This window comes from Python bivittatus, unplaced genomic scaffold (assembly GCF_059951505.1).
Source record: "Python bivittatus isolate LINGU-HERP-01145 unplaced genomic scaffold, Pbiv_v1 ctg000330_np1212, whole genome shotgun sequence".
Taxonomy (NCBI): Eukaryota; Metazoa; Chordata; class Lepidosauria; order Squamata; family Pythonidae; genus Python; species Python bivittatus.
In genome coordinates, this window is record NW_028277058.1 from 32,768,431 (window position 1) to 32,790,573 (window position 22,143).

General features: G+C 39.4%; 1 protein-coding gene across 3 annotated transcripts; it reads left to right on the top strand.

The window, feature by feature from the left end:
* The first annotated feature begins 311 nt into the window (after positions 1 to 311).
* Positions 312 to 20,313, top strand: WDR91 (WD repeat domain 91). Of its 3 annotated transcripts, none has more exons than XM_088141932.1 (15): positions 313 to 497; positions 2,880 to 3,059; positions 3,299 to 3,505; positions 4,392 to 4,475; positions 4,980 to 5,119; positions 5,710 to 5,887; positions 6,050 to 6,208; positions 12,891 to 13,090; positions 13,430 to 13,580; positions 15,143 to 15,237; positions 16,035 to 16,203; positions 17,264 to 17,372; positions 18,235 to 18,347; positions 18,726 to 18,923; positions 19,568 to 20,313. In XM_088141932.1, exons 1-15 carry the CDS (start codon positions 375 to 377, stop codon positions 19,730 to 19,732), a joined length of 2,271 nt encoding a protein of 756 aa, XP_087998058.1. In that variant the 5' UTR covers positions 313 to 374; the 3' UTR covers positions 19,733 to 20,313. The 3 variants fall into 3 exon arrangements, with proteins under 3 accessions (XP_087998060.1, XP_087998058.1, XP_087998059.1); XM_088141933.1 differs by having other exon boundaries at positions 358 to 497; positions 2,784 to 3,059; XM_088141934.1 differs by lacking the exons at positions 18,235 to 18,347; positions 19,568 to 20,313 and having other exon boundaries at positions 312 to 497; positions 18,726 to 18,890.
* The last annotated feature ends 1,830 nt before the right edge of the window (positions 20,314 to 22,143 follow it).

Here is a 22,143-nt window from a genome sequence, read left to right on the forward strand (position 1 = left end):
ACGCAATGTGTAATAATAGCACATTCTTAGCTAGGTAACCTAATGAGGGGGACATCTAAGCTAAAACTGAAATACGGAGGGTTGTGCCAAAATCACGAGTTTTCTTTACCAAACAGAGCTGCCAGTTCTCAGCCAAATGAACGAACGTCTTTTCAGCATATCATTGAGTATAATCTGCTTTAAGACTCAGCCTCAGTTTTCTACACAAAGCAAATCACAAGTTGTAAAAAAAAGCCAACATTGGTTTGCAACAAAAAGATGGGCGGCGAAGGGAAAAACCCACAGGGGCGGAGCGAGGAGGAGGAGCGGGCGAGCGTGGGGCGGTGCGCGGAGCTGCGGGCGTCTCTCCGTCTCCCCCGTGAACCGGCGGCGCGATGGCGGCTGCGGCGGAGCGCGTCGACGAGCTGGTGCGGGAATACTTGCTGTTCCGTGGCTTCACCGGCACGCTGAAACAACTGGACGCGGAGATCAAGGCAGACAAGGAGAAAGGCTTCCGGGTGAGGACTGCAGGGAGGAAAGGCCTGGGCTGGTTTGAGGAGGCTTAGATGATGGGGAGGGCATTTACTCCATAACGCCCCTTCCCCGCTCTTCCTTTGCACGCTGATTCGCCTCCGCAAGAACCGGGAACAGAGAGGGCTTTGCTGTGAAAATAGTCTGCCCCGGGATTCTGAGCGTCTTGCCAGAACAGCGGTTCCTGGCCGGGTGGGCCTACCTTTGAGCAAGGGTTGGTTGAAAAGATTTTTGGATGAGCTTCCCCTTCGTTAGAAGGCATCCAGTCCCTTGCAGCTCTTCTTCAGAACCAGGACGGGAGACGAAGAGCATGTGTAGAGTGCATCTCTTTCAAAACTGAGTAACCGCGGTAGTCCGTAGGCATCGCGGATTATCCCTCCTGCACCCAGTTAGATTGAGACGTTGACGTTTATATATAGCATGTCTTTCTATTATTGAGTCTGCCCAATAGATTATCAACTGAAATAAAATAATTGTCACTGGAAATACTTATCAGTCGAAAAAGACTCAGCCCAGATCTATCTCATAAAAAGTTTAACAGCTATTAAATTGATTGTTTCATTGGACAGAGATGCATAATCAGGAGCCTCAGGGATGCGTGTAATTCCTGAAATAAATGCTTTAAAAGCCAGGGTGCAGTCATGATAGATCTTTTAAAATTATTTTTACTTATTTATTTAAAAGATCTATATAGCCATCCATCTTGTGGCACACAACACTGTTGGCTAACAGTGATTAAAAACACAAACAATAAAACCAATGCAAAAAGAAAAGAATGAAAGAATGAAATAAAATTAAGAAAAACCAGGCACCCAACCCATAACTGTACCTATTCATCTCTTCAGTTCCTGGGCTCCAATCTTACTGTCTCGGCCAGCTCTTCACCAATTTATGGAATGCTTGTTACCAAATTGTCATTTTTTTAATTGACAGAAGTGGAAAATTATGAAACACACGATTGGAAAGTAATCGAAAATGGCAAAAGTAAACGAAATAAAATATATTTTTCTCCTGATCCTACCAACTAATTTTTGGAGTGCAGCCCTCTTGGCACAAGACTCAAAGGCCAGATGGAACTCTTGTCTGGAGAAAAGTGGCACATCATTATAGTTAATGTTTCTATATTCCCTTCTTCTTTCTGTGTTCTATTCCAAGTCCCTTTTTAAAATGAGGTGTTCTTTCCTGTTTGCACTGGTTTTAGCAGATAACAAATGATGCTATATATTATTACACTACTCATAGGCCAGTGACGTGACCCTTTCCTTTATAGCTGAAATTGACCTGAGAAAGAGCACTGTAAAGAAGAAAAATTGGCTACAAATTATATCAAACAAAAGTTATGGTCTTCTCAGAGAGTTAAATACAGATGGAGAATAAATCAGAATGTTATAATTTAGAGGTACTTTTCAGTGTTTGAAGGGAGCAAATGAGCATTGTTCCAGATAGTTACCAAAGATGTCCCAGGGCTATTCTAAGCTTCCTTACCTGTTTTTAATATTCAGTTACATGCCACTTGCTGTTAATTTTTTCAAATCTAAAACAATCAGCCAAATGTTGTGTGACCCCCAGCTCTGTCACTATAAAGATTTCAGGTTGCTGGGAGCTATTCAGTCAAACATTTTAAGAGCTGCATGCTGGGTCCCTGGATGTGTTTCCAGTGCATCTTGTTATCTCAAATAATGGATTGCCTCATTTGGAATTTGAGACATATCTTTTCAGCTGCATTCTTGATACTCCTGTATGGTTATATTTCATCCTGGAACAAAAAAATTGGAAATATCTTTGATGTTGTAGGTTGTCAGGACAATTTTTAATTGCCTTGGCTTTTGAGTAGGCTAAAGCTATGTTGGATATGGACCATCAAAGAGTCTTAAATATAACTCAAAAAATGTATATGGAAAGGAGTTAACAGAAGGATGCTAATCCCTGTTAACCATTTATTTAATGTTGCACAAGTGTCTCATAAGATACATTTCTCCTTAGCCAGGCTAACTACCTGACCCTCAATGTTTTTGGAGAGGAAACAGAGAAATATATCTGGATCAGAACAAATTTGTCCATATGAAGTTGGGTAATAGAGACAGCCACGTATGTACTAGTATGCTGCCCCTTTAATATGGGCTGCTGCCCTGACCTATTAAACCCTGTCAAATGTACTTTAATTATATATATTTGAGTCTTGTTTCTATAAAGGAAACAAACATCTGCATGGAAAATCTTAGTCAAGCATACATAACTTTGATTTTTTCCTTCTCTCCTTTATCCCATGACAGATAATTGTACCCTCTAATCATTGCTGTGGTTATTCTTGGCGACTGAAGTATTGGTTACACACACCAGAATTGTTACTTTGGGGGTTTTCTCATTAGGTGGACAAGATAGTGGACCAGCTTCTGCAGTTTGTTCACAGCTATGATCTAGCTGCCCTTCGAGAGTACTGGAGTTATCTCGACAGACGCCTTTTCAGTCGACTGGAGGATATGTATCGACCTACAGTGAACAAGCTGAAAATCAGTTTATACCGGTATTATCTCATTCATGCTGTGCAGGTCTGTGTCAACTTGGTATGCTTGCTTCCAAATAAGGATAGTTTAAAAAATAGGTTCTCTGTAAAAACATGGTACATGCAATTCTTCAAAAGTGGCTGTGTGGCTTAGTGGGAAAGTTACTCTTATTATTCTGTTAGTGAGCTGTGAAATCTGTATTTTCAGCTGCTGAAAACTGAGCAGCTGCTGCTGTGGGGAAAAAAAAGTGATATCTGAACCTCTTTGTATTTTGTAAATTTTAGACAAACAGAAATGACAAGATACAGGAGTTCTTTCTCAAACAAGCTTCTGAACTTCAAAATCAGACTGAATGGAAGGACTGGTTTGTTCTGCCTTTTATCCCAAATCCAGATGCAAACCCTATCTTTGCTATGTATTTTTCCCGTCAGTGGGTAGACGTTTTCATTGTTTCTCTACATAACTTCCTCAGTGTTTTATTTCAGTGCATGCATATCCTTTTTTCATGTGGAAGAATAATTGTAAGCCTGAAGCAACTACATCTTCTGTGCACATGTTTTCTTTCACTTCTTTTTTTGTTAGAAAGTGGCAATTATTATTTATTTCTTTATGAGGGCATTAGGAATCAGCTTACTATTCTGGCACAGCTGCTGCTGTAACGAATGGATTAATATACAGTGGTACCTCGGGTTACGAACTTAATCCGTTCTGTGACTCTGGTTGCAACCCGAATTGGTCGCAACCCGAAGCAAATTTCCCCATAAGGTTCAGTGTAAATATGGTTAATCCGTTCCGCCCTCTGAACCTTCCAAAACGCCACAAAACACACCACAAGCCTCACCGAACGTCTCCTTGCTACTGTGATCTCGCCCACAGGAAGCCGCGACTGCGTGGCAGCAGGGAAAATGGCCGCGGATCCGGTTTGTAACCTGAGGCGGAGTTCTCAAACCGAGGTAAATTTTTGCGGCCGGAGCTGGTCGTAACCCGAAAAGCTCGTTAACAGAGGCATTCGTAACCCGAGGTACCACTGTATTTTCTCATCATTCAGATGATCGATCATCCATCACACCACCATGCTAGAGCTGTATGCTAGAAACCCAGCTAAGTGTAATTCTGGCTATACCGTTTGAGAAACCATAGTATTCAGGTGGGATCACAAATTGCCCTGGCCCAAAAGAACTCACAAAGACAAGTTTTTAATGTTGGACCTTGGGGGGAGTGTTATTTCATAGGGCAAGAGCAGCACTAGAGAAGGAAAAGTTATGATAAGTCCCAAAAAATCTTAGAATGGCTTTGGAAAGTACTTCAAGTTTGGTGCATACACAAAGGAAAGAATCCTGTAAGTGTCTTAAGTTTCTTCATCCTTAACCTTTGTTACCTGTGCCAGTGATTCTGAACTTCGAAGCAGAATGTCAGCGGAACAATATCCTGCAAGAAAAAAATGAAATCCTGTGTCAAAAGGTAAGAATGGCACCTGTATATTAAGATTTGTTTTCCAGTTCTGGCACTAAAGGTAAGTTTTAGCTAAGATCACATGTAACTTTGAGACAGGAGCCTAAGTTAAATAATCCCTATCTAAATAAGCAAAGTGTTTGTGTTGTTCAGTCCCTTCATTACATAAGTAGTTAGAAAAGCTATGAAATAATAGCTTGGCAATAACATGGACTAGGATTAAGTATTAAACAAGTCAGGATTTGTAAACCAGATTTAAAGCAATGTTTGTTAGACCATCCTGAATTGTTTGAATGAATCAAATAAAAATGTTCCTTCGTGGCTTGTAGGCTTGCTTGTGCATGCTGCACATGTTGTAGCTTGATAAACTAAGAGTCCTGCCTAACAGGTTGTGCTAATATAACTGCTGTTTTGAAATTAATGAGTAATACAAGGTATACATATGTCTGCATTCATATAGCGGGAAAGCAGTTCAATTCTTTATTCTCTACCCCCCCCCCATTTTTTTTCTAGTTGTTTGCTTTGCAAGCAGAGTACTCCCATATGAAAAAAGAGGAACAGCAGCAGGAGGAGGAGGAGGAGGATGATTTGATGCTTCATCATAAGCTTCCTTCATATGTGGTCAACATGGACCATCTGGGGGACTCAGAGCTGTGAGTGTATTTGAGAGGCCAGTCAGTGGGCACACTGTTGGATTACCCAGAGAAATCTTGGACCTTTTAGAATTGTTTGCATGATTTACTTAGACAGCCAGCTTGCCTAGAGATTTAGATAGGCATGATGGAAGAGAAGGATAGCAAACATTTGAAAACTATTGTTTGTCTTCCTCCTCCTCCCGTCCCCTGGCATCCCAGGTTCTTATAGAACTGATGGTTAGGTATCTCTCTTTTTTTTTAAATCACTTCTGGAGCATACTTTGTTTTAAGTCTTCATGAGTGGTTAAATGCATTTGATGTAAGAAAGCATCCCCCAACTGGATGCCTCTAGAAATGTTGGGACTATAATGCTATAAATTCTCAGCTGGTTAGCTATGCAAGAGTGGGAATTCTGAAAATTGGAACCATAATGTTTCTGAACAACCCCAGATTGGGGAAGGGTAGTTCAAGGACCCTTTGTTTAAAAATGAACATTGTGTGACACACATGCAAATTCTTTTGGAAAGTGGAATTTATGTTAGTGTGGAGATTTAGGGTTCACTGCCTTTAATTTGTCTCCCCGCCACCACTCCCTGCATCTCCTTTAGTGACTTGACATGCAGCCAAAGGAGCACTGCACACTCTCTACAGGCCCGAGGAGGATTTCTGTCTTCCTTGCTACCTCAGAGCAAAAAGGGCCCTGCTAGAACAACCCAGCCAACAGGAGCCATCTCAGCACAGGCAGGAACAACACAAGGAAACAGAAAAGAGCTGTCAAACCACCAGGTAAGGAGAAATAATTGTAGGCTCTGTGTGCATGTAATATGTGAGAAGCAGAGTGCAGAAAGATGTTTCTGTATCTGCTATTCTGTTACGTACCTGGACTGCTAATTTAGGCATGCGGCCTTGGAGAATAAAAATGTGTCAGATCTTCCCTTTGCTTTCTAGATCACCAGAGGGAAAGAGGCAGCAATTGGAGGCAAGGAATCAAAAAGCTACTTCAGTGGTATGGTTGCCACGGAGCCTAGCTCAGTACAACAGAATCAGAGACGCATACAGGATCATGGAAAGGAAAGGAAAGAGTTGGGACCCAAAATAACTTTCCAGGTACTGCAGCTAGTGTGTCTTGTGTGGATAGGACAATTTCTCCCCCTCTCCCGCCCCCAGCAGTATTTCTGAGTGCTGTGAACTATGTGTTGATATTCTACTGTAACCAGCTGATTGTTGTAAGGGAAAATGTCCCATGAAGTCTGAACAGTTGCTTATTTGTTTGGTGTTTTTTTTTAATGAGTCACCTTTTTGAACTGGGCAAGTAATCAAGCATCAGTGTTATTTCCTCTGCCAGCTGACATTCTCTTATGAATAAGGAAAGGGACAAAGGGTTCTCCTTAAAACTTTTTTCCTTAAAATTGTTTGAGCGGCAGAAGTTTGTACAGGCCTCTTGCCTTATGATGTTCAGCTGCTTATCTGTCCCTTGGTGTGTTTGCGCTCAGAGAGGAGTAGCTATATTGCATAGGGGAAGAACTTCTGCAAGCCTTCCCTGCTATTGATACTTGACAGAAAAGGGTTAAGCAGGAGTTTTCCCTCTTTAAAACTTTTGTTTATGAAAGACCCAAAGATGCATTGTGATCTGTGGGTCCAAAAATATGAATGCATATTATGTGAACACTTCTTGTGGATGTAATAAGTCCCCAGTTACCCATTCCTAGAATGGTAGAAAGTTGCTAACAGTTGCCTCTTCTGTTAGAACAAAATGGGCCATGATGCCCTTTTTTACAGTTATCCGTCTAATGGCAAATAACACGTTACCAAGACATGGTACATCTACAAAGGGTATTGTTACAGCACAGATTCTAGAAACAAGATTTCTTTCAAACTGAACACTTAAAAACAAACTTTTAGAAAATAGGGAGTAGGTTCTTCATTGCCCTTCAGTATTTTTTTTAGTTTGGGCAACCAGAACTATTGACAATACTTCTACTTGTTGTTCTCAATCTTTTTCTAAAACATTTGTAATTCTAAATTTGTCCCATTATTATTATTATTATTATTATTTGCTGCTTTATTCTGCACTGACTTTCTGCTGGATCCCTGAGATCTCTTTTTTGGGTGATTAAGGGACCTGTTAAGAGCTAATTCTCTATATCTGATGCTCAGGGTGTTAGTGTATGCATGTACACAGGAGATGAATTAGTGAGTTTTATCAGCCATTCTGCAGCAAAAGTGCCATAGAGAGAGATTCTTTTGGACTTTTTTATTCTTGCTGTCATAACCTTCAATAATTAAGTATTACAATATTGCAAGGAGCTTTGGCTTCCTCACCATAATGAATTAATGTCTAGAATATTTTTAATGTGGAACCCACAGTGTGCTTCCTTTCATATTGAAAACTATCCATTTAATCCTGCCCTCTGTTTTCTGATTCTTAACTAGTTACTGTTTCAACAAAAGATGTTTGATTGGTTTATTTTTGTATATTGGTTTCTTTCTCTGCCTTTGGTGAGTGATGGTTTATTGTTGTTGTTTAGTCGTTAAGTCGTGTCCGACTCTTCGTGACCCCATGAACCATATCGCGCCAGGCCTTCCTGTCCTTCACTGCCTCCCTGAGTTTGCTCAGTTTCATGCTCATTGCTTCAGTGATGTTATCTAACCATCTCATCCTCTGCCGTCCTCTTTTCCTTTTGCCTTCAATCTTTCCCAGCATCAGGGTCTTCTCCAAAGAGATCTCTCTTCGCATTAGGTGACCAAAGTATCTGAGCTTGAGCTTCATTATCGATCCTTCCAATGAGCAATCAGGGTTGATTTCCTTTAAGATTGACTGGTTTGATCTCCTAGCAGTCCAGGGGACTCTCAAGAGTCTTCTCCAGCACCACAGTTCAAAGGCATCAATTCTTTGGCGCTCAGCCTTCTTTATGGTCCAGCTCTCACAGCCATACATTACTACTGGAAAAACCATAGCTTTGACTATGCGGATCTTTGTCGGCAAGGTGACGTCTCTGCTTTTTAATATGCTATCTAGGCTTGCCATAGCTTTCCTCCCAAGGAGCAAGCGTCTTTTAATTTCATGGCTGCAGTCTCCGTCTGTGGTGATCTTGGAGCCCAAATAAATGAAGTCTGTTACTGCTTCCATTTCTACCCCTTCTATTTGCCAGGAATTGATGGGTCCAGATGCCATGATCTTAGTTTTTTTAATGTTGAGTTTCAAGCCAGCTTTCGCACTCTCCTCTTTCACCCTCATCAAGAGGCTCTTTCGTTCTTCTTCACTTTCTGCCATTAGGGTGGTATCGTCTGCATATCTGAGGTTGTTGATGATTCTCCCTGCAATCTTAATTCCGGCTTGTGATTCTTCCAGCCTGGCATTTCTCATGATGTACTCTGCATATAGGTTAAATAAGCAGGGTGACAGTATACAGCCTTGTCGTACACCTTTCCCTATTTTGAACCAATCGGTTGTTCCATGACTGGTTCTAACTGTTGCTTCTTGGCCCGCATACAGATTTCTCAGGACACAGGTAAGGTGGTCTGGTACTCCCATCTCTTTAAGAATTTGCCACAGTTTGTTGTGATCCACACAATCAAAGGCTTTTGCATAGTCAATGAAGCAGAAGTAGATATTTTTCTGGAATTCTCGTGCTTTCTCCATGATCCAGCAAATGTTGGCGATTTGATCTCTAGTTCCTCTGCCTCTTCGAAACCCAGCTTGTACTTCCGGTAGTTCTCGGTTCATGTACTGCTGAAGCCTAGCTTGTAGGATTTTGAGCATAACCTTGCTAGCATGTGAAATGAGTGCAATTGTGCGATAGTTTGGCATTGCATTCTTTGGCATTGCCCTTCTTTGGAATTGGAATGTAAACTGACCTTTTCCAATCCCGTGGCCACTGTTGCGTTTTCCAAACTTGCTGGCATATTGAGTGCAGCACTTTAACAGCATCGTCTTTTAGTATTTTAAATAACTCAGCTGGAATACTGTCATCTCCACTAGCTTTGTTGTTAGCAATGCTTCCTAAGGCCCACTTGACTTCACTCTCTAGGATGTCTGGCTCAAGGTCAGTGATCACACCAGCGTGGACATCAGGGACATTAAGATCTTTCTTGTATAGTTCTTCTGTGTATTCTTGCCACCTCTCCTTAATCTCTTCTGCTTCTGTTAGGTCCCTGCCTTTTTTGTCCTTTAACATGCCCATCTTTGCACTAAACGTTCCTTTCATATCTCCAATTTTCTTGTAGAGATCTCTAGTCTTCCCCATTCTATTGTTTTCCTTGATTTCTTTGCATTGTTCATTTAAGAAGGCCTTCTTATCTCTCCTTGCTATTCTCTGGAAATCTGCATTCAGTTGCTTATATCTTTCCCTTTCACCCTTGCTTTTCGCATTCCTTCTTTCCACAGCTATTTGTAAAGCCTCATCAGACAGCCATTTTGCTTTCTTGCATTTCTTTTTCTTTGGGATGGTTTTAGTTGCTGCCTCCTGTACAATGTTACGGACCTCTGTCCATAGTTCTTCAGGCACTCTGTCTACCAAATCTAATCCTCTAAATCTATTCATCTATTCTTCACTGTGTACTCACAAGGAATATGATCTAAGTCATACCTGAGTGGTCTAGTGGTTTTCCCTACATTCTTCAATTTAAGCCTAAATTTTGCAGTAAGAAGCTCATGATCTGAGCCACAGTCAGCTCCTGGTCTTGTTTTTGCTGTCTGTATAGAGCTTCTCCATCTTTGGCTGCAAAGTATATAATCAGTCTGGTTTTGGTATTGACCATCTGGTGATGTCCATGTGCAGAGTCGTCTCTTGTGTTGTTGGAAAAGAGTGTTTGCTATGACTAGCTTGTTCTCTTGACAGAACTCTATTAGCCTTTTCCCTGCTTCATTTTGTACTCGAAGGCCAAACTTGCCTGTTATTCCGATTACTCCTTGACTTCCTACTTTAGCATTCCAATCCCCTATGATGAAAAGGACATCTTTTTTTGGTGCTAGTTCTAGAAGGTGTTGTAGGTCTTCATAGAACCGGTCAACTTCAGCTTCTTCGGCATCAGTGGTTGGGGCATAGACTTGGATTACTGTGATGTTGAATGGTTTGCCTTGGATACGCACTGAGATCATTCTGTCGTTTTTGAGGTTGTACCCCATTACTGCCTTTCCCACTCTCTTATTGACTATGAGTGCAACTCCATTTCTTCTAAGGGTATCTTGCCCACAGTAGTAGATATAATGGTCACCCGAATTAAGTTCACCCATTCCCGTCCATTTCAATTTGCTGATTCCCAAGATGTCGATGTTCAATCTTGTCATCTCATGTTTGACCACATCCAGCTTGCCTTGGTTCATAGATCTTACATTCCAGGTACCTATACAATATTGTTCTTTACAGCATCGGACCTTCTTTTCGCTTCCAGATACATCCACAGCTGAACGTCCTTTCGGCTTTGGCCCAGCCGCTTCACTCTTTCTGGAGCTACTTGGAATTGCCCTCCGCTCTTCCCCAGTAGCATCTTGGACACCTTCCGACCTGAGGGGCTCATCTTCTGGCGTCATATCTTTTAGCCTTTTAACATTGTCCATGGGGTTTTCTTGGCAAGGATACTGGAGTGGGTTGCCATTTCCTTCTCCAGTGGACCACATTTTGTCAGAACTCTCTGTCATGACCTGTCCGTCTTGGGTGGCCCTGCACGGTATAGCTCATGGCTTCACTGAGTTACGCAAGCCCCTTTGCCACGACAAGGCAGTGATCCATGAAGGGGGAGTGATGGTTAGTGAGAAAAAAAAGAATGTGTCTGCTTGTACTTTGTATTTTTCCTCTTTTTGTATGTTATCTTCTGTTTATGTCAAAATTGTTCCAGTGCTTCTGTTTTTTAAGGCTTTATGAGGAAGTGGCAGTTACTAAATATTCCTACCCAGTCCTGCTTAGTGCTGTTAACTTAGAACATTGTGTGAATCCCAAAGTTTGGCAGTAATCACTTTTTCTAGATCAAAAAACACTTTTCTGTTTGGCAATTACAGTTGCATTAACAGCTTATTGTCTAGGGTTCTGTTTCTAAATAATGTTCATAAAATTTGCAGATGTGCAAAATATTCTATAGTATAAAATCAAATAGATAATAAGGATACATTGAAAAAGAGTAGAAACATCTATATTCATGTCTCTGGGAGATATAGATGTGTCTATCAACATGGTTGTATTATAAACCATTGGGAACCTTTTCAGACTACAGTTGTATACATACATAAATCAATATCTGGATGCAACAGGATCGAAATCTATGTGGTTGCTGATTAAAATCATTTTGCTTCCGTGACCTGGAGCTAACACTATAGAGAAGTGATCGTCTGCAAGTTCCCATTTCTGTGGCCCTGAAGAAGGCATGGGACCATTTGCTGTATTTGCTGCTTAAAATGTTGATATGTTTATATTTTGGGGATGGCAATATACTTTATAGAAGAGTATTTAATGAGACCTAGAGATTTAGCTGTTCTTCCCCATTTAATATTTACTGTTTTTTTCTCTCTCTTTTTTAAAAATGGTTTAATAGAATAGAAAAGAAGCAAAAAACATATAAAGTACAGAAAGGAAAATGAAACAAATAATAACTAACTAAAACTTGTAAATGTTTAAGGAATGATATACCTCATTTTTTAAACAAATTAAACTTTGACCACAGGGAAACATATTGTCCAGTCCTTTTATTGCATCAATAAGGAACCATTTTGAAAGCTAAGAGTGCACACATTTAATCAAGCCAATTGTTTGGTCTCTGCTATGCATGTAACTTTCCTGGGATACTTAACAATAATTTTTGTTACCATCCAAGCATGATAGATCCTAAATAGATTATTTCTCAATTTTTGGAATGTAATGTAACAACACATCTTTGAAGCTTGACTCCTTAATCAGAATTAATAATATTTAATTAGGATGGAACAACCAGAAGATATGACTAAATGATGTGTATTAACATACCTTTGAATTGAAAATGTATATAACCAGCCCTTATTAAATATCTACTGAGGAATCCAATAAATCTGAAAAAGAAGTTTGGGTGGAGTAAATAAGTAATCACCTTAAGATCATTAGAAACATATTTAATTTTTTAAAAAATCTGAAACCTCTGACTCAAAACTTGAGTAGTTATTTTTCTTCCGTTTCCCTGAAGCGAATGCCAGTCCTATCACATATAAACACTTTAAACACATCTCAGGCAGTTGTCAAATTGGTTGATTATTTATTTGAAAAAAATATCTCAGTCTTTTTGTTGTTAATCAACAAGCTTTGGATCATCTGATAATGATGTATTAAAGTACCAGCTTGAAACTTCTTCCTAAATGCCATAGATAACGTCACTGGAGCATGATCACATTATAGTAGATCATATAGAATCTCTGCTTTTCTGCCAGGTGAATGACAGGAGTTTGCTTTTCAGATAAAGGAAGTTATGCTGCAGTCCGACATTCTGTGCGTCGCTGAGAGAGGATGTATTTGTGGGCAGGATGCTGAATTGAAATCCAGGGTCTAGTTTCATTGTGTTTCTTGGGTTCTAACAGTTCAGTGTTATTCTTTGCTTTTCTCCCAAGGGTGGTTTCCCTGAGAGTGGATGGATCATGCAATAAATGAACAAAGATACTTCATTCTGCTAATCGCAACTTTTGTAATACAAAATATTACGAATACAACAACAACTTTTTGTTGTTGCTGATAGGATACAAATCTGTAGCCTGAGTTACTTAAAATCCAGCTTGGTACAAATCAGATATGAGGTGCTTAATTGATTCTCCTGGCTTGCTGTGCTGGTTTAGGGACAGAATGCTGAGAAGAAAGTGGATATTACTGCCATTGAAACAGAGCCATTCCCTGAGTTTCATGCTGAACAACTGGAAAACCAGACAAAAGTATTTGGAACTGGCATGGATGCTGGAGGCATCAGGCAGGAGCAGCCCTTCATTGTTCTGAGTCAGGAAGAATATGGAGAACACCACTCATCCATCATGCATTGCCGGTAAGGATTGGAAAGTGATTAGAAAGTTGAATGTCATATTTGTCAATAACATCTCAGTAGAGTGGAATCCAAATCTTTCTGGACTTGGCAAATCATAGACATTTATTCTTGGTTCCCAGTCTATCAAATGCAAATTATGATTAAATGCATGTTTTGTTATCATAAGGCTTATACAGAGTTCTGGATATTAGAAATACTGATGATGATGAAAATATCTAGACAGGGTTTAATAGATATAAAAGATCAAATGGGTAATAGAAGTCCATACCATATTTATGAAGAGGAGACTATAAGTGCAAGTATTGGAAGGACAGAAGCATATCTTCTTTCCATGTTTAGGGTTGACTGCTCTGGTCGAAGGGTAGCCAGTTTAGATGTGGATGGAGTCATCAAGGTGTGGTCCTTCAATCCCATCATGCAGACAAAAGCATCTTCAATTTCCAAGTCTCCACTGCTTTCTCTAGAATGGGCAACCAAACGGGACAGGCTGGTGAGTAGCTGGGATTACTGTGAAGCTGATTGTCTTCAATTATTACTGAAGTACTCATTACAATTTTGGCTGGGGATGATTTTTAGTCCAGTGCATGAGGAGGGAACCAGATTGAAGAAGTTGTACTAAACCCAGCTTCCTTTTTGTTTTGGATGTTCCTAGGCTTAAACTCCATTGTACCTTAAGAAATGCCATGGCTGTACAATGCAGTTGAGATTATTTCTGTAAATATAGAAGGTATCTTGCAGCTCTATGTGTCATGATTAATAGTGAGTTTAAAGACTGGAGACTGTTGAGAGAATTGCAAATTTTTGCAAGTTTACTAAATTGGTCACCAAACAGATATCCTATCTATTAAGATTGATTGACATATCTGAGTACTTGGAGAAGAAAATGTCCTGGACTTCCAAGTAGTAGCATGTTGTGAGAATTGGTCCCTTCCAACTGTGATGACAGAGTTGACTCTGGCTCTGATGGCAGCTATGGTTTTAAGTCATATAAGGCCATTGCAGTAGACATGCATATCCATTGATGAAACTATAGATACTGGGAAATTGCTGGTAGCAAAATAGAAAGGGTTGCAGAATCCAAATTCACTCCGTTGTGTGCTTTCTGGAAAACAAAGAAAGAGAAACTAAAAGGTTGTAGCTTGGATATTATGTTACAAGCATCGCTCTAATATTTTCCACCAGTTTAACAGCCATCACCTCAATACTGTTGCTAAGCAACTTTGAATTTCTTCTGCTTATAGCTATCTCTTCTGGGAATATTCCTTAGCTAAAAAATATTTTGCTTATCCAGTTGATTGTTTCTTATTGCTTGTTTGTATTCCTTGGCTGATGCTGTGATTTATTTTAAATGTGTACTATCCCAAATCATTGAGATGATTATATAATAATAATAATATTAATAAATTAAACTTATATGCAGCCCACTCTGGGCGTCTCACAACTGTCAAACAGAGAAATTACAATAAAATCAATAAAACATAAAAAATAAAAGGGCTTGTTGTGTTAGATATTTAAATAATAAGATTACCATAGTAACTATTATAGAATTCTCAGAACAAAAATATCTTGCATGATAAAACAGGGGAAAGACTGCAATAGTATGCCAGGAGAATCAGGAAATACTCAGATCTCCTTGTTTCTTTGCACTAGAATTTTTCCCATTTTCCATATGATTACAAGATTTTAGAAGTCTACCGTTCAGACAATGTTTGGTAACATCCTTTTTGCCAGGTAGTATCTTCCAGTTGTGGTTTGGGCTATGGACAAGATTAGCTAAAGAGGAATTGATCAGAATGATGACAAGGTTTGATTTCTTTATTTACTATGTTAGGATCGGGACTTGCCCTGGCTTCCAAGGCACAACATTGCTCTCAAGCAGTTATGTCTATGCCACTTTAAAAAGTATGTAAGCCAAACTTTAAGGAGGCATACAATCTAGCAAACTGTAGATGACCAAAGCTGAATGATAAAAGCAGCCCCCCCCCCATTAATTTTCAGAGGTATACCACTCTTATCCTTTGTCTCTCTTTCTCCTCTGTTACTGCTTTGAAGTTGTTGCTTGGCAGTGGAGTTGGTACTGTTCGTCTCTATGACACTGAAGCCAAGAAGAATCTTTGTGAAATTAGCATTGATGAAGATATGCCCAGGTATAAGCCTCATCTTTATCCTCTGTATTTCATCTCAAATGATGGTGTTTTTTGTGACAAGAATAAGATCAGTATTGCTATTTCTGTTTTCTATTTAAGATCTACATCTATCTGTCCATGACATAATGATAATTGTTGCTTAAGTTGATTACTCATTTGTGAATCATGAGCATATTTTCAGCTTTGCTTGTGTGACTTCTGTGCCATTTCAACAGTCTTGGGGGAGGTTGTTAATGTTTTATTTGAGAATATTTTACATCTATGGCTTCTCTGCATAGGAGAACTCCATGATAGAAGAAGCACATAGGATTTTCATAATTTTGCTTACCACTTTTGGTAAATGTGGCAAACCTTCTCAACCTTGGATTGTAAGACAGTGCCCAGGTTAAAGAGGTAATATGCTGCTATATCATCAAAGTTCTAGGGCCAAACCAAGTGATAGAGGGAAGCAGAGGATTTTCCTGGGCCTCATGTAGAAGTGCAGCATGAGCTCAAACACAGCCTTTATTCTATGGATGTTTGGCCATAGTCATCCATAGCTGCTTTTACTCATTTACATTTACTTAAGAGATCTTTAGAGATTGGAGGAGGAGAGAATGAAGAAAGTATAGTATATTTAAAATTTTAATATTCTGAGTGGTATCTATGATACCCAGTGTAGATGCATGATTTTTTGTGTGTTAGGAAGGAAGACTATGTAGAACTCTAATCAGAGTCAATAGCAGTTGCTTTCCCTCTTGATTCTATGGACTATCTATGTGGAAAGCCACAGCAAATTTTGTGTCTCTGTATTTCAGGATCCTCTCCCTTGCGTGTAGTCCAAGTGGTGCTTCCTTTGTCTGTTCAGCTGCAGCATCTGGCCTTGTCAATCAGCTAGATTATGCTACACCAGATTCTGGAGGAAAAGGCATAAATCACGTTCCTGGGAAATTGCTTTTGTGGGACACCAAAACTATGAAGCAGCAGGTATAGTGTAATGTGGTTTTTTTCCACCCTTGAGCTTATTTGGTAAAAACAAAGGAATGTTTTCTTAATCTGTAGCTCCAAAAAAAAGAGAGTACCTAATCAATGTTTTTAACAAATCCTTCATATGTTGTTTGATATTTCTTCTTAATATTATGGTTGCTTAAACCTTTTGAAAAATTAAATATCACAGTAGCTTTAATATTGATGTGAGCTAATGCTAAGTTGATCAATACATGTTTGCTACTGCCACCTTCTAGATTTTATTTTTATTTATTTATTTATATTTCAAATTTGTCATTGCCCATCTCACTGCAGAGCAACTTTACAGTAAAAACAATAAATATTAATTAAAATAGAATAAATATGAATTAAAATACATTACAACAATGAGATTCCTACACAATACTACCAAGAGACTGAAGTTAACTAGGAGTTATTAGACTCAGGGAGCATCTTCAAGGGGCCAGCCATCCCCAGAGTTGGTTGTATCTCTTCTCACCGGACCCGAGTTGGCAGAGTCTGGTCTTCAATTCCTTCTGGAAAGCTGGGAGGGTAGGGGCCCACCTCACCTCTGGGGGGAGAATATTCCATAGATCCAACATTGCTTAAGGATTCCTAGGTGGCTTTTGTGGCCAAGTGTACTTTTGCTCAGCTTTGAGTGATACAGTGTTTACATCTCTTCCTGGAAAATATCCAGCCATAGTAAGGACTGCATCACTCAAAGCTGAGTTATCTTTCGTGTAAAGAAAACTAACAAGTATGCCTCTCTCCCATGACCCTATGAGAGGATATCCTTCCCCTTAATCGGGATAAATTATATTTAGACTTCTCTTGGTGGGAATTTTTTTCCAACTGATAGAAAATAGCCATTACCAAGAAACATAGGCTAGTTTGATCAAAGGTCCTGGTTTCCATCTGGTGCTTACAGAATATAGTAGGAGATGAACAAACTCAGATGTAAATTTGTGGTGTTTGCTTGAACAACTGGATACCTCAGAGTAACTGCTCCCTTGGGAAGAACAAACAATTTAAATTCTCTATTTTTTGTTTGCTGTTTCAGCTCCAATTTTCTCTTGAACCAGAGCCCATTGCTATAAACTGCACAGCCTTCAACCATAATGGGAATCTGCTGGTCACTGGAGCAGCAGATGGCATAATTCGCCTCTTTGGTAAATGGCTATATCATACTTTGGATTGTTCATTTTTTTCATTTTAAACTCTATAGGTCCTAGGATTTTCAGTTAATGGGCAGACACCTCATTGTGGAGCAGGAGTGAGAGAATGGGCCAAAGGCTGGTACAATGACAGAAGTTAACCAATGATATTATTCTCATTTAATCCTTTTCTTTTTATTAGATCCCTCATCTTAGTAGATATGATGTAGTGCCCTTTAGGTATATTTTGACTGTAATTCTCAGATAGGATAAAACCTTGAGGAAAGTTGTTATCGATCCTTATCTGTGTGTATAACATTGAGTGAGCTCTCTATATCAGGCTTCATACTAGGACCTGACAGTTAATCTCCTCTCTTCCCTCCCACCCCATACTGGAATAAACAGAACTAATGCATTGTTTGCATTTTGGGAGAGATCATTAGATTTCAAAATTTGTCTTTTTTCTTGGATGTAACTTCAGTTAGGGATGAGAAACATTCCCCCTCCCCCAAGTTTTGAACTTCTAACTCCAACAAGCAAACCCAGTGGTGAAATTCACGATACATGTTGTGGTCCAAATTCAGTGGAGGTCACCAGATGCTGTCTCCCTAGCTTCAGAGCATCCACAGCCTTTTAATAGAGCGGAAGATTGGTGGAATTACTGCATGTAGAAGACCATTGTAACTGTTGTGTTCATGCAGGAAAGAGAAGAATTTTCCTCCCTTATAGTTTGCTTCCTCTAGAGAAATCATCCCACTAGTACACCAGCCAGCGCAGGTCTTCCCAGCCACAATATTAACACAGGTGGGCAAGAAAGACGGCAAATTCAAAAACACTATGTTAGAGGACTATGAAAGTAAACCTCTCTGTCTTCCAGATATGCAGCAGCATGAGTGTGCTATGAGCTGGAAGGCCCACGATGGAGAGGTCTATTCTGTTGAATTCAGCTATGATGAGAATGCTGTTTACAGTATTGGTGAAGATGGAAAAGTAGGTTTTGGAAAAATTGTAGCCAAACAATTATATAATCATAGCAACACTTTTATTTATATCGGCATTTACATGTCTTTTTTTGGAGACACAGTTGGCCCTCAAAATAGCTGGTAACTACATTTAATTAATGTGACCTCATCTGGAATAGACCTGGCAACCCTCTGTATCTTCTGAAGTTTCATCTAAAAACTGGTAATCCTGTGAGTCTACAGGTCTTTTTGAAAACTAGCAGATATCCTGAAGAGTAGGGACCCCATTGGTTGTGTTTCTTCTGGTGTCAATAATTTCTCTCATTGTATTTGTAGGTGCTGTAGCAAAGCAAAGAATGCATGCGTTTTGTTATATATCTGACTGGAATCTCTTATATCATTCTAGTTTATTCAGTGGAATATTCATAAAAGTGGATGCAAAATATCTGAATATAGTCTCCCCAGAGATGCTACTGGCCCCTTTGTGTTGTCTGGCTATAGTGGATACAAACAAGTCCAATTCCCACGTGGAAGGCTCTTTGCATTTGACTCTGAAGGAAACTACATGCTAACCTGTTCTTCCACTGGAGGTGTTATCTACAAGGTACTGGCTACTAGTCAAGATGACTACAGGCTATCTCTATAATAAGAACTGAATTTGTTCTTATTGAATTTGTTCTCAACTGTGGTTTATGAATAAGCATCCATTTGATGGGCTTGCATAACAAGTGAAACTACACGATTAAGAAATCACATGTCTAAGTCAAAATCGAGTAACCACATTGTAGTTTAGCATTATATGTTAATCTGGCCACATCCCACTGGATGGAATTTGCTAAATAAGAACAGGAGGGTTCTTTTGTTCTTGTAGCCATCTGGATGGATATTGGAAACAGCTAACTATACTAGATGGGCCTTTCCTGTGGTAATATATACTGTTAAAGTAATAGGGTTTGGGAAACTCATGGGTGGAGACAGAGTAAATGTATCATATTTTGACAAGTAGAGTGGTGAAGTTTTGGTCTATTTTATGATCCATATAAGTTAACCTGTATTAACATTAATATATATTGCACTTCAGTAATCATTCTGGCATTATTTATCTGAGCTTTCCTGGATGACTTAAAGTCCAGGGTAATATTCTAATTTTTTAAAAAGACCAGAGTTGTCCTAGAATTTTAGTTTTCAGATTAGTGATTTCTGCTGTAGGAGCCTGCTAATCGTTGATTTATCTTTTCTCTATTTCAGCTGAGCAGCAATGACAAAGTACTAGAGAGCTGCCTTTCCCTGGGAGGACATAGGGCTCCAGTGGTCACTGTGGACTGGTGCACAGCCATGGACTGTGGGACCTGCCTCACTGCGTCCATGGATGGGAAGATCAAACTAACCACTCTACTGGCACAGAAGTCTTAAATGAAACTGGCTCCAAGATGTGAACTATTTTTTTCTACAGAAGAATGAATTATCAGTATTAACCATTAGCTTCAAGCTTTTGTGGGGGGAGGGAAGGTCTTAATGTCATCATCTCCTTTAAAGTTAGGAGTTAAGTTTAACTGCCAAACTACTGCCACTTAGGAGAGTAAGTTGTAACAGTTCATCTCAACAAATAATAAGCATTCACTGATCATCAGGCTCCTTTCTATAAGGATCAGCCCCATTTTTTCCCTTGGTCTTCATTAGCACATAGCCATAAATCTCTGGGTTTGTGCTAAGGTGGAATGCAAATTTGTAGTGGTTCTAGCAGGCAGGAGATGGGGTGGGAAGTCTTGTGCAAAAATCTAATAGTATTCTCTGCATTTCTTACTAGAAGAAAATGTTTGATTGCATTTGTCACTTATGCTGCTTTGGTAGTTTGAAGAACATTCCATGGTGTGCTTCTAGAAGAAAAAAGAAAGTTACTATATAAGTCATATTGTTTCATTTCTCTTTATTTAGATATTTTGGATGTTTAATATAGAGTATAGAAAGCATATGATAGTAAAAATGCAATGAAATGGCGTCTGTTTATTTCTACCAATTTTTAATCAGTTTGTCCTAATTAAGCTCTGTTAAGAAAGAAAGAAAGTTGAGAGTTCTATAGGTTTTTGCATTAGTAAAACCATCTTTCTCGCAATTGTGCATGTTTGGAAAGGATAAGCATGCACTGTATGCAGTCAAAAACATCTATGCATGGCTTAAGTTCCAAGCAAAAATACTGGCATATGATACCTTGGAATTGCTTTTATGTTAGTCCATAATTTTTCAGATATTCTTGTAACGTGAGTAGTGTAATTGGTCATTAGCCTGAGTTCATAGAATGCGATTACTCTCAAATACATCTAATAGCTGGATGATAGCCGAAGGCACAGCTGTGGTCTTCTGCTGTAGCAGACTGAACACCGAATTCCAAGCAGAAGGTGAACAGCAGTGTCTGTAATAAAAGAAATGTGGTTAGTGTGGCAGGTACTGAAGATGGCTTAAAGAAATGGAGACAGGTTCTGTCTGCTAGATTCAGACCTCCATGCCATAATAATCTAGAACAGAGATGGTGAACCTTTTGGGCTTGGCATGTCAAACATTCGGAAAATGCCTAACTTGACACTGCTGGCATGTCACTCCCCCAGAACAAGAGAAACAATTCTTTACATATTCATTTATTTTAAAAAAAATACAGTCCAATCATGTGTGGTGCTATGTATTATATAAAGAAATGTCAAATAATTACTAAAATGAAATACAAGTAAAACAAACATAGTGTCTTTGGTAACTCAAACAGGGAGAATAGTTGTCAGGTGTTGGTGAATGCTGGTGTGTCACCCAAAAGTGGTGTGTCACCTTTGACACGTGTGTCATAGGTTCACCATCACTGATCTAGAATAAAATTCTTTTTTTATTAAGGGGAAAAATAGATGAAATGGCACCATTCCACATGCAAGCGACTAGCATGCTTATGGAAGTGCAGTATAGACAGATTAAAAAACAGTGGAGAAAATTCCAGAATTATCCTCTTAAGGCTGAATGTTGTTATTACTGATGAACAGAGTGGAGGCCTTTTTTTCTGTAGAGCAGTGTTGTCCAAACTTGGCCACTTTAAGATGAGTGGACTTCAACTCCCAGAATTCCCCAGCCAGCATGGCTGGCTGGGGAATTCTGGGAGTTGAAGTCCACTCATCTTAAAGTGGCCAAGTTTGGACAACAATGCCCTAGAGGAAAAGTGTTGAGCTGATAGGATTCCAGACAGTTGGTTTGTTTGAAGTCCCTGTTGGACGTGCAGTTGCCACACTTCAGCATTCCTGGAATAGGGACTCACATGAGATGTTCAGATGTGGCAGTGTTCCCATGACAAGTTTTTCTATGGTTAACTGAATTATGGCTCACTTGTTATGGCTTGACATCACACACCAAACCATAAGCTAACCACATTAATTTCATTAAAACAAAACTCTTGGCTAAAATGCGGCTGTTTTATGGTTCAGTGCTTTGTGCAAACAGCATATGAAGTTAAGGGGGGAAATAAGTGCATGTCGGGTTTCTTAGAAAAGGGGGGAAAATCAAGTATGTGTGCAAATCATTTTGCACCTAAAAAACCCTTTTTATCACTTCGAATGTTTCATTCAGATGAGTGAAAATGCGTGGACCTTCCCGAGGCTACTTTGCGCGTCTCCGTTGGGAAAATGGTACAAAAGGAACCGCGACCATTCAGGGAAGGGAGCGACATTGTTTGGATCAGTGTTTTTCAAACTCGGCAACTTTAAGAAGTGTGGACTTATAGGGAATTCTGGGAATTGAAGTCCACACATCTTAAAGTTGCCGATTTTGAAAAACCCTGATTTGGATCAACCTCG